Genomic DNA, 12985 nt, shown 5'->3' with positions numbered 1-12985 from the left:
TCTGCAATAATCATTGGGGGCATTGCTGGCACTCTGCAATAATCATTGGGGGCATTGCTGGCACTCTGCAATAATCATTGGGGGCATTGCTGTCTCACTCTGCAATAATCATTGGGGGCATTGCTGTCTCACTCTGCAATAATCATTGGGGGCATTTCTGTGGCACTCTGCAATAATCATTGGGGGCATTGCTGTGGCACTCTGCAATAATCATTGGGGGCATTGCTGTGGCACTCTGCAATAATCATTGGGGGCAAGGCTGTGGCACTCTGCAATAATCATTGGGGGCATTGCTGTCTCACTCTGCAATAATCATTGGGGGCATTTCTGTGGCACTCTGCAATAATCATTGGGGGCATTGCTGTCTCACTCTGCAATAATCATTGGGGGCATTGCTGTCTCACTCTGCAATAATCATTGGGGGCAAGGCTGTGGCACTCTGCAATAATCATTGGGGGCATTTCTGTGGCACTCTGCAATAATCATTGGGGGCATTGCTGTGGCACTCTGCAATAATCATTGGGGGCATTGCTGTGGCACTCTGCAATAATCATTGGGTGCATTGCTGTGGCACTCTGCAATAATCATTGGGGGCAAGGCTGTGGCACTCTGCAATAATCATTGGGGGCATTGCTGTCTCACTCTGCAATAATCATTGGGGGCATTTCTGTGGCACTCTGCAATAATCATTGGGGGCATTTCTGTGGCACTCTGCAATAATCATTGGGGGCATTGCTGTCTCACTCTGCAATAATCATTGGGGGCATTGCTGTCTCACTCTGCAATAATCATTGGGGGCAAGGCTGTGGCACTCTGCAATAATCATTGGGGGCATTTCTGTGGCACTCTGCAATAATCATTGGGGGCATTGCTGTGGCACTCTGCAATAATCATTGGGGGCATTGCTGTGGCACTCTGCAATAATCATTGGGGGCATTGCTGTGGCACTCTGCAATAATCATTGGGTGCATTGCTGTCTCACTCTGCAATAATCATTGGGGGCATTGCTGTCTCACTCTGCAATAATCATTGGGGGCAAGGCTGTGGCACTCTGCAATAATCATTGGGGGCATTTCTGTGGCACTCTGCAATAATCATTGGGGGCATTGCTGTGGCACTCTGCAATAATCATTGGGGGCATTTCTGTGGCACTCTGCAATAATCATTGGGGGCATTGCTGTGGCACTCTGCAATAATCATTGGGTGCATTGCTGTGGCACTCTGCAATAATCATTGGGGGCAAACCTGTATCCTGTCTGTATCCTCTGATCACCACCACCTGTATCCTGTCTTTACTAGTAATGGCAGCGATCATTAGAGGGACTGCGACATTGCGGTGGACGAATCTGACACTAAATTACACTTTGTATATTGACCCCCCAAAATAATACCTAGCCACCCCTTTGCCACCCCTGTTTTAAAAGTCTAGCTCCGCCACTGCCACAAAGGAGTGTCAGAAGTCAGCTCAGAGTTAACTGACAGCAAGTCAGCGTTAACTAGCTCCAACCGGTGTTGACCGGCATCCAGCCAGCGTCAAGTCAGCGTCAATAGGCGTTTTTCAGTTGTCCAATTCAAATTGTGCATATTTGAGCCAGAGGAGTATCCCACTCATCCCTTCTCCCATCTAAGTTCTCAATAAACCAAAAAAAAACAAAGATACTGGACTGTTTCTTGTCTCAGTGCTCACACTTGGAGAACATGCTTAAATGCGCTGTTGCTAGCGGTAACCCTGGCGGACCCATATCCAGCAAAACGGCTGGGAATCCTGCTACAAAAACTTATGCTGGCCATACACTATATGAAAAATTGTTGAAACTAATTTTCCAATAACGAACACTCGGCTGTGAGAGAAAACGACTTTGCCATCATGTAATGACCGAATTTTGAACTATAAATCGTTCAATGGACATAAATGAATCAGTTTTCCGTTTGTTTTGTTGTAGTTCGGATGAGAAACACATTAAAGCGGAGTTCCGGCCACAAGATCGATAAAATCGATTTTGGGCCATCCGCTTGCTAAGGGGAACCTGAAAAAGAAATGGGTACTGGCGTTTTTTTTTTTGGTCACTTACCTTATAATAGAAGAAAATATACTCCCCTTCCTTCCACTCCCTCCCTCTGCGGCCGCGGCCCGCCCGCGCGGTCACTTCCGGTTTGCGATGATTCCTGGGAGCTGAACGTCATCGCTCCCAGGAATCAATGCGCCTGCACCGGCCCCGCTCGTCACTTCTGGTGCAGGCGCGGCATTCACTGCTAAACAGATTCTGGGCATGCCCAGAAGCTGTGCAGGGATGCCGCGCCTGCACCGGAAGTGACGAGTGGGGCTGGTGCAGTGCATTGTGGGACTCCGACGTCACGGAAGAGGACACGAAGAGGGACACTGCGGCTTCAGCTGCCCACACCTGAGATGGCAGCGCTGGAGAAGAAATTTTCAAGGTAAGTATTTCTTCTTACAGGTAAGTGCAACCCGGGACAGTTCAGAGGCTATCCATTATGGAATGTACTAGCCCTGACTGTCCCGGGGGTATTTTTAGCTCAAATTGACCCCTGAGGCCGGAACTCCGCTTTAACCTTTCAATTTATCCTCGGTTCAGTAAAATTTTCCAAACTTGTCCTTTGTTTTTTTGGCTCAAAAACATCACAACTGATTACTGATTTGTGCCCATTAACTGGCTGAAAAACGAAGGAACTGTCCAAATGACAGATTCTCAAACATCTTTTTGCCTAGTGTATGGGCACCATTAGGCTTTAAAGCAATCCAGTCACACCCTTTTGCTTCTTTAAAAGAAAAAGCCAGCCTGCAAAAAAAAATAAAAAATAAAAATGAATGTGTTTGAGGAATAAGCCATAGGCATATGCGTAGGTAAACATTGATGCACAGGAGCATCAGCGTTTAGGCTGGGTTCACACGGATGCGATGCAGGAAACGCATAGGAATTGTTGCGTTTCCCACATCACACCACACCGCATAGCAATCGCACTGTGTTCATGCGATCTGCTACGGGTGTCAATTAAAAGTTTTGACTGATTGCTTAATTCTTGATGTACCATTTAAAACTAATAAAAATGATTGAAAACTAAAAGTTAACGACACCCCAAAAGCAGGTCGCAGAATGCGCTGCGTTTGCCTGAATCAAATCAGATGGGTATGAACACCCATGCGCCTGCACCTTTTCGTGCGGATGTGGTGCAATTTCCGCCGTACAAAATGATGGGCGCAAATTGCACCCCACAGAATCCTATATGTATCGCATCAGTTTGAACCTAGCCTTACACGAGTATGGCCACGTACGTCCATTCACTGGTTTGGCCAGGATGTACATGTCCCCTGAGGCTCCTTGGCTATGGGAATTTTAAATGTTAGCACTTTTAAACCTCTAAACATCCATGTAAATGAGGCCTTAAAGATAACTCTACCTTTCAAATCAGGTTTCGTGCTACACCCACTGTGGCAGAGGGCACACCTCCCAACTGTTTGAGGGTAATGAGGGACACATAATAGAAAAAGTTTGCAGACATAGGACACACACCCCTGCCACGCCCCCTTAACGGAGAATTATACAAAAAAGAAAAATGATTAGTTAAACCCACAAGTGCTTTTTGTTTTTTTTGTTTTTTTGTTTTTTTCCACTACTCTTCCTTTATACTGGCTTTTGAAATTTGCAAATGCAGCAATTTATAAATTGGTTGAAAGGTTTAGCACTGGGAAACACTTTTTGAAAGAGAAAAAGGTGAATTTTTTTATACAGTTAAACAGATCAGACCAAAATGAGGGACAAATAAGGAGGAAAGAGAGGCAGAGAGACTTTGTTCCAATCAGGGACAGTTGGGAGCTATGGCAGAGGGACTGTATATCTCAATGGAGCTCTCATAGTTCAGGAATACTTTCTCAAGCTCTGTACCTGAAGTTCTGTACTTTGGTATGGACCTGCAGCTGGAGGAAGAGAAGAAACCTGAGCATGCTTTGCAGGCTAAAGTGCAAAAGAAAACAAATGCAGCCACCATATCTAACGACTGGTAAGCTGCAATTTATTATTCTTGGGTTTAGAAGCACTGTAGGCCTCGTGCACAGGGCTGCTGTTAGAAATTACAGGGCTCCATATAGCCTACCTGACAGGGCCCCCTCCCCCCTTCCCAGCCGAAAGTGACTGAGGACATAGATTTATCAGCCCTTTTCCTATACAGCCTTAACAGCACATATTCATATTTAGGTATAAGAGATTGCTCTCAATGGCGACCCTGATGATGGTGCCACATCCCAAAGGTATGCAAATGCATAAAAAAGGGGGTTCCCCTATGGTGGGACTTTTCAGGCACTCTAGTGAAAATACAATGCTATAGTATAATACAAAATTTATTTTATTGAAAAGATAAGTTCATACATATAAAAGCATGGCAAGCAGTTATGAAAATACAAAAGTTGCAGACAACGTGAGTACTGTAGAAGCAGGGACCCAACGTGTTTCGAAGTGTAATACTTCTTCCTCAGGGGTACTCTTTAGCTTACAGTGTCTCTATTAACTGCGTTTGTATGACAAATATCTTGCTTGCACAATAATAAAAGCAAGCAAACTGTGGAGGTCCATGTGATAGGTTCAGATAATGGTATAAATAGTTGTAATAGCCCAATGATTCAGCCAAAGTGTGGGAAGACTACCAGCAAAGCCCATTGGGTAGCTGAAGTCCAAAGAAGGGAGCCCTTGAACTGAGATAAGCAGCTTCAAAAATTCATGACCACAGCTCACAAAGATGTACCTCCATTGTTAACAAAGGGGACACCTTTTCCATTAAGCACTTTATCACGTGTTCCACGGAATACATGATCTATGTGCTGAGGTGTCCTTGTGGATTGATTCACATGGGGCGCACTATGCGTACTTTACGTAAACGCATAGGGGGACATCGCAGATTCATTCAAAAGGGGTGCGATAAACACAGCGTTCCTCGCCATTTCCTAAAAATGCACAACAAGGACTTTAGACAACTTGAGGTTATGGCGATTGAGACCATCCCAAAGGGTACTTTAATCGATAACGAACGCTTCTCCCTTTTATGCAAAAGAGAAATATATTGGATTTACAAATTCAATTGCTTGACGCACAAAGGTCTGAACGAAGAGTTGGAGGTCAATAGTGTGGTTTGATCTTGATACTAGGAATCTTTGAGTGGTACTTCAAATCATTCCCTTCCCTCTTTTTCATTGCTAATCCTTTTCCTCCATATTTCAAATTAACATTTATATATGGATTGTATGTAAGTGTATATACAGTATATAATCATATTGTTATATGGACTTTTATCTATACGATTATTTATAGATTTTAGAGAGTGGTTTTTATATATAATTATTATAAGAGTCACCCATAGGAGCACAACGCCATTTGAATATGCTATATATTGGTATTGACTAGGCAGTGTTCTTTTTAATTTCTTTTATTGTTTTTTAGAATTTATATTAAGTATTTCTATTATCTTAATTGTCTTTGTAATATAACAATATGATGCATCGGGGGCCATTTATTATTGTTATCTATATGGCCATGGAGCATATCGGATCTCCTATTATGTCTGGGTTGCTTTGGGAATCCCGTGTGTCTTATTTCTTGCTTTTTCCGCTTTTTCCTTCCCCATATTATCAATAAGGCTCTCATTGGCCGCTTGGTCCAACCCCGCCCACATCATTGGCTTCTTAATGCTTCCGGTTGCCAGTTGCCGCAACTTGACAAAGCTAGGTATAGGCAACCAGAAGCTATCAGAAGCTCTCGTGATATCTCCACCGTCCCTCCCGGCTTCCTGTTTATCTCCTTGGCGTCACTTCCGGTGACGTCATCCATGCGCCATTTCCGGTCCTCACGGAGGACTTGGCTACGGAGAACGCATCGGCTCCGGTTCAGTGTAGCGGCCGCACATAGGACCGTGTGAGCCTCTACTATTTGATGCTGAGATTTATTATCAGGGAGTACCTTTTCTTCATCTTGGGTTACCCGATGCCATTGGATTCCCATAATTACCACCAGGGATCCCCACAGCACCCCAAGGAGACTCGGAGGCTTCAGGGATTGGTTTGGAAGTATATTCATTCATTTTAATCTGTTTCATGTTTATTAAATCTTTAAGGCTCACTATGAGACTATTTTTGGGGTCATCATTCATATTTGATTAACCATATGTGCACACAAGAGCGCCATCCCTCTTTTTTGTTTTATCTGTTTACATACACCATCCCGTGTTAAGGATTGGGCAATTGATGTACAGTTTCTACAGTTTAGCAACTTCTGGGTTCATGACTTAACAGGAAAACTGCATCCAGGACTAGCGTTTGAACCTTTTTTGTGTTAACCAGGTACCAGACCTCCCATCGATCTGTGCCTGAGCTAGTCGGGAAACAAGTCCCCAAGGAGTCAATCCATCCTGGCAGCCTCCTCGACAAAGTTCCACATAGTTTGTAAGTTTGTCCCGGAAGGGCGCATGAAGCTCTCATAGCCTATCAGTCTGTGGATGTCTGGTTTGGGCAGGCCAGACTGGGCTTCTCGATCACCCTGTGCACTTAATAAGCACAGGGTGACTTAGACATAAGAGGGGCCTAGGGATTTCCCAACCTCTCTAAGGTAAGCTGTGTTCCATGGGCCCCCCCAATCAAAGGGGTCTCATTTCTATACCCCATCCTGATGGGGGTCTCACTTTCATACCCCAGCAGGAGGGGGTCTCACTTCAATACACCACCACCATGAGGGGGTCTCACTTCTCTACCCACCATGAGGGGGTCTCACTTCAATACCCCACCATGAGGAGGGTCTCATTTCTTTTGCTACATTGTTATTCATCCTACTGTGGAGAATTCAGGAGGAACAGTGAGACAACAAGGGTGACTGTCTGGATCTATAAAAAGCTGAATTTATTCAAGGGGCCCATTCACATTTCTCTGTTCCTAGACATTGTATTCATGCTCAGTGTATCACGTATTATCATGCTTCACGTTAAGGTATCCCATTTATTTTTGAATGATGCACAGGAACAGAAAAAAAATCAGACAGGCCACAATTTTTTTAATCCAAAGCACCAGAAAAAGTGGTAAGGTGCTAAAGCACCATGTATTGTGGTTCCCTGCAACATATGTGTGTCAGAGGTGTGTTACCTCAGTGTGTTTGGGAGCTATTCAAGTTGAAAAGTATCACAATAATACATGTAACATGTGTTAACACACATTGCTGTAACGCATGTAACTCTATGGTTCAGCACATCGTGAAAGTGTTTTCAGCCCTAGTGGCTATCATTGCCACCCCTCTGAAAAGCTGTCTGCAGTTGATTGCTTTTAGAGGCATTTGACAGGTGGCTGGTGGGCCATATGTCTCCTCCTCACGCCTGTTTTAACCCTTCCTCCAAGCCACAAGACTCCTGATGGGGGAAAGATACACTCAGGCCCACCTAGTGAAAAGGCCTGGCAGACCTCGACCCTTGTGATCAGCTGAAGCTGACTAATGAGTACTAGGTTAGGGTGACCAGACGTCCCCGGATTGAGGACACTGTCCCCGGTGCAAGTCTGTCCCCGGTTTTGTCTTTTTTGTTTTAACTGGTACCTGGTTAGTCTACATTTGGGGGGAGGATATGTGACGGTAGTCACCCTCACTGGGAATGAGAGAAAGACACTATATGTGGGACCCTTGGAGTAATGTTACTTTGGATTCAAATCCATGTCTCCCCAAGACAGTCAGACTCATAGCAGATACTAATATCATCAGCTCAACCTCCTGTCTTCCACACATTGTTGATTATGCTGATTTACTCATCTATTGTCTACTGTGGGTTCTGTGTTTATACTTAGGATAATGTGTAATGTATTTTGTTTTAGCCTTGTTGCAGTGCTGAGTTAATTAACATGTTAATGATAACATTGTCTGGGTCTGCATTAACATTTGCATATTGTTTCTGTCCAGGTGGCTAGGTAATTAGTTCAGGTTAATTATGTTTCTGTATAAAGTTTTATCTGCATATGATAATGTGATCAGGCTTACCTGACCTGATGAGGTATATATTCGGTGTGCGTTGGTTCAATAAATGTTCCAGATCTTACAAGCGAAGTTGTTGGCTAGCTTTGCATGTAGGGTGGCTGTAATATCTGATATCTATGTTAAAGACTGGAGGAAGCCGAATACTAACGGAAGAACACAAGCACATTGTGCGTCGGTTCTGTTACATAGAGGTGAGACCTCCTCATGGTGGGGTATAGAGGTGAGACCCCCTCATGGTGGGAATAGAGGTTAGACCCCCCTCATGGTGGGTATAGAGGTGAGACCTCCTCATTATGGGTATAGAGGTGAGACCTCCTCATTGTTGGGTATAGAGATGAGACCTCCTCATTATGGGTATAGAGGTGAGACCTCCTCATTGTGGGGTATAGAGGTGAGACCTTCTCATTGTTGGGTATAGAGGTGAGACCTCCTCATTGTGGGGTATAGAGGTGAGACCTTCTCATTGTGGGGTATAGAGGTGAGACCTCCTCATTGTGGGGTATAGAGGTGAGACCCCCTCATGGTGGGAATAGAGGTGAGACCTCCTCATTATGGGTATAGAGGTGAGACCTCCTCATTGTTGGGTATAGAGGTGAGACCCCCTCATGGTGGGAATAGAGGTGAGACCTCCTCATTATGGGTATAGAGGTGAGACCTCCTCATTGTTGGGTATAGAGATGAGACCTCCTCATTGTGGGGTATAGAGGTGAGACCTCCTCATTGTTGGGTATAGAGGTGAGACCTCCTCATTGTTGGGTATAGAGGTGAGACCTCCTCATTGTTGGGTATAGAGGTGAGACCTCCTCATTGTGGGGTATAGAGGTGAGACCTCCTCATTGTGGGTATAGAGGTGAGACCTCCTCATTGTTGGGTATAGAGGTGAGACCTCATTGTGGTTTATGGCAGATGGACAGAGCCGGGCGGTTCTGCATAGAATAAGCCCTGTAATGACGTCATGACAATGTCCTGCTTGGGAACAGAAGCTTCCAGCAGGGAAAGGGTGTGCCGTGGCACGTGACCGTCCTCCTCCCAGACACAAACTCGGGGGCGTGGCCTGCCGGTTGCAGGTGACGTCACGCCGTGTCTGTGAGCGCAGGGCTCAGTAATGGCGACCGGAGGGCTGGCGGAGCGCGGAGGAGAGAGAGGGTGACCGGCCCCGGGGGAGGAGCAGAGCCGGCCGGGACTCGGGAGAGAAGAAGCCGGCCAGGTCCGGGTGAGACAAGGAAGCCAGGTGTCCGGAGGGGAGCTCAGTGCGGGGGAGACATGGGGAACTGTCTGAAGTCCCCCACCTCAGATGACATCTCACTGCTACACGAATCCCAGTCCGACCGGGCCAGCTACGGGGACGGCACCGACGGCGACCAGGAGCCACCGCCTCCCTACCAGGTAATACCGGGGGGGGGGGGAGGGGCATTGTTATCCCTGGACTGTACACCCTCCATGTAGACCCACTGTCCCTGCACTGTACATCCTCCATATGGACCTGTCATCCCTGTCCCTGGACTGTAAACCCTCCATATGGACCTGTCATCCCTGTCCCTGGACTGTACACCCTCCATGTAGACCTGTCATCCCTGTCCCTGGACTGTACACCCTCCATGTAGACCTGTCATCCCTGCACTGTACACCCTCCATGTAGACCCGTCATCCCTGTCCCTGGACTGTACACCCTCCATGTAGACCCATCATCCCTGTCCCTGGACTGTACACCCTCCATGTAGACCTGTCATCCCTGTCCCTGGGCTGTACACCCTCCATGTAGACCCACCATCCCTGTCCCTGGGCTGTACACCCTCCATGTAGACCTGTCATCCCTGTCCCTGGACTGTACACCCTCCATGTAGACCCACCATCCCTGTCCCTGGACTGTACACCCTCCATGTAGACCCATCATCCCTGTCCCTGGACTGTACACCCTCCATGTAGACCTGTCATCCCTGTCCCTGGGCTGTACACCCTCCATGTAGACCTGTCGACCCTGTCCCTGGACTGTACATCCTCCATATGGACCTGTTATTCCTTTCCCTGGACTGTACACCCTCCATGTAGACCCGTCATCCCTGTCCCTGGACTGTACACCCTCCATGTAGACCTGTCATCCCTGTCCCTGGGCTGTACACCCTCCATGTAGACCTGTCATCCCTGTCCCTGGACTGTACACCCTCCATGTAGACCCACTGTCCCTGCACTGTACATCCTCCATATGGACCTGTCATCCCTGTCCCTGGACTGTACACCCTCCATGTAGACCTGTCATCCCTGCACTGTACACCCTCCATGTAGACCCACCATCCCTGTCCCTGGACTGTACACCCTCCATGTAGACCTGTCATCCCTGTCCCTGGACTGTACATCCTCCATATGGAACTATCATCCCTGTCCCTGGGCTGTACACCCTCCATGTAGACCCGTCATCCCTGTCCCTGGACTGTACACCCTCCATGTAGACCCATCATCCCTGTCCCTGGACTGTACACCCTCCATGTAGACCTGTCATCCCTGTCCCTGGACTGTACACCCTCCATGTAGACCCATCATCCCTGTCCCTGGACTGTACACCCTCCATGTAGACCTGTCATCCCTGTCCCTGGGCTGTACACCCTCCATGTAGACCCATCATCCCTGTCCCTGGACTGTACACCCTCCATGTAGACCTGTCATCCCTGTCCCTGGGCTGTACACCCTCCATGTAGACCCATCATCCCTGTCCCTGGACTGTACACCCTCCATGTAGACCTGTCATCCCTGTCCCTGGGCTGTACACCCTCCATGTAGACCTGTCATCCCTGTCCCTGGACTGTACATCCTCCATATGGACCTGTTATTCCTTTCCCTGGACTGTACACCCTCCATGTAGACCCGTCATCCCTGTCCCTGGACTGTACACCCTCCATGTAGACCTGTCATCCCTGTCCCTGGGCTGTACACCCTCCATGTAGACCTGTCATCCCTGTCCCTGGACTGTTCATCCTCCATATGGACCTGTCATCCCTTTCCCTGGACTGTACACCCTCCATGTAGACCTGTCATCCCTGTCCCTGGACTGTACACCCTCCATGTAGACCCACTGTCCCTGCACTGTACATCCTCCATATGGACCTGTCATCCCTGTCCCTGGACTGTACACCCTCCATGTAGACCTGTCATCCCTGCACTGTACACCCTCCATGTAGACCCGTCATCCCTGTCCCTGGACTGTACACCCTCCATGTAGACCTATCATCCCTGTCCCTGGACTGTACACCCTCCATGTAGACCTGTCATCCCTGTCCCTGGGCTGTACACCCTCCATGTAGACCCATCATCCCTGTCCCTGGACTGTACACCCTCCATGTAGACCCACCATCCCTGTCCCTGGACTGTACACCCTCCATGTAGACCTGTCATCCCTGTCCCTGGACTGTACATCCTCCATATGGAACTATCATCCCTGTCCCTGGGCTGTACACCCTCCATGTAGACCCGTCATCCCTGTCCCTGGACTGTACACCCTCCATGTAGACCCATCATCCCTGTCCCTGGACTGTACACCCTCCATGTAGACCCGTCATCCCTGTCCCTGAGCTGTACACCCTCCATGTAGACCTGTCATCCCTGTCCCTGGACTGTACACCCTCCATGTAGACCCATCATCCCTGTCCCTGGACTGTACACCCTCCATGTAGACCTGTCATCCCTGTCCCTGGGCTGTACACCCTCCATGTAGACCTGTCATCCCTGTCCCTGGACTGTACATCCTCCATATGGACCTGTTATTCCTTTCCCTGGACTGTACACCCTCCATGTAGACCCGTCATCCCTGTCCCTGGACTGTACACCCTCCATGTAGACCTGTCATCCCTGTCCCTGGGCTGTACACCCTCCATGTAGACCTGTCATCCCTGTCCCTGGACTGTTCATCCTCCATATGGACCTGTCATCCCTTTCCCTGGACTGTACACCCTCCATGTAGACCTGTCATCCCTGTCCCTGGACTGTACACCCTCCATGTAGACCCGTCATCCCTGTCCCTGGACTGTACACCCTCCATGTAGACCCGTCATCCCTGTCCCTGGACTGTACATCCTCCATATGGATTTGTACACCCTCCATGTAGAACAGTCATCCCTGTCCCTGGACATCCTCCACGTAGACTTGTCAACACTGTCCCTGGACTGTACACTCTTCATATAGAAGCCCGTACACCCTCCATGTATACCCGTACACCCTCCATGTATACCCGTACACCCTCCATGTATACCCGTACACCCTCCATGTATACCCGTCATCCCTGTCCCTGAGCTATACATCTATGTAAGCCTGTTCCCGGACTGTACTCCTTTTATATAGACCTGTCATACCTGTCCCTGGACTGTCATACCTGTACACATGTATACAGTGTGTGGCTCATACCTGTCCATTGATATACACTGTGTGATCACACCTATAGATTGTGTGATGGTACCTATAGATGAGGCAGAGTCCACCTTTCAGGCCGTGTGTCTCTCTACCCTCATATTTAGTAGTAACATGAAGTCTGATCACATAACATCCCTACAACCTAAACCGCCCCGCCCTGCCCTGGCCTGAATTCCATCACAGCTTCTTTATATGCATCATAATGTTTATATTTTCATTTAGCATAGCTCCGCCCACACACACACGCTTACAGCAGAGTACTGCATGTTAATCTGCCTCCACCAGCAGGAGGACAATGCAGAGCACAGGGGCCGTCCCTTTTCCTTCACCCCAATTCCTCCAGCAGATCTGAGCCTCTGTACAGGCCTGAGGATGGGGTGGACCACACACATGCTGAGACCAGCAACATGAGCCTTGCCCCCCCCCCCCCAGGATCAATATAAAGAAATATACAAGGGGTTACAATGCAAAAAGATTTATTTGAACCCATTTTTTGACTTTTTATTTATATATTTTTTTTCGCACACATGTTAAAATGCACATTTTAGGCCCGAAAATGAGCTAAAACCCCCAAAACC

General features: G+C 47.9%; 1 protein-coding gene across 1 annotated transcript in view; it reads left to right on the top strand.

Moving 5' to 3' along the window:
- Positions 1–9072: 9072 nt before the first annotated feature.
- The window catches only part of RNF11 (ring finger protein 11), an 88332-nt gene continuing 84419 nt past the window's right edge, over positions 9073–12985 (top strand). Inside the window, exon 1 of the mRNA XM_082265736.1 lies at positions 9073–9395. Coding sequence (XP_082121862.1) covers positions 9273–9395 — 123 coding nt within the window. The 5' untranslated portion in view covers positions 9073–9272. The remainder of the gene's footprint in view (positions 9396–12985) is intronic.

Source organism: Pelophylax lessonae (assembly GCF_965119305.1).
Source record: "Pelophylax lessonae genome assembly, chromosome: 8".
NCBI classification, from domain to species: Eukaryota; Metazoa; Chordata; class Amphibia; order Anura; family Ranidae; genus Pelophylax; species Pelophylax lessonae.
Note: the sequence above shows the minus strand (reverse complement) of the source record. Positions and strands in the feature narration are given on the sequence as shown.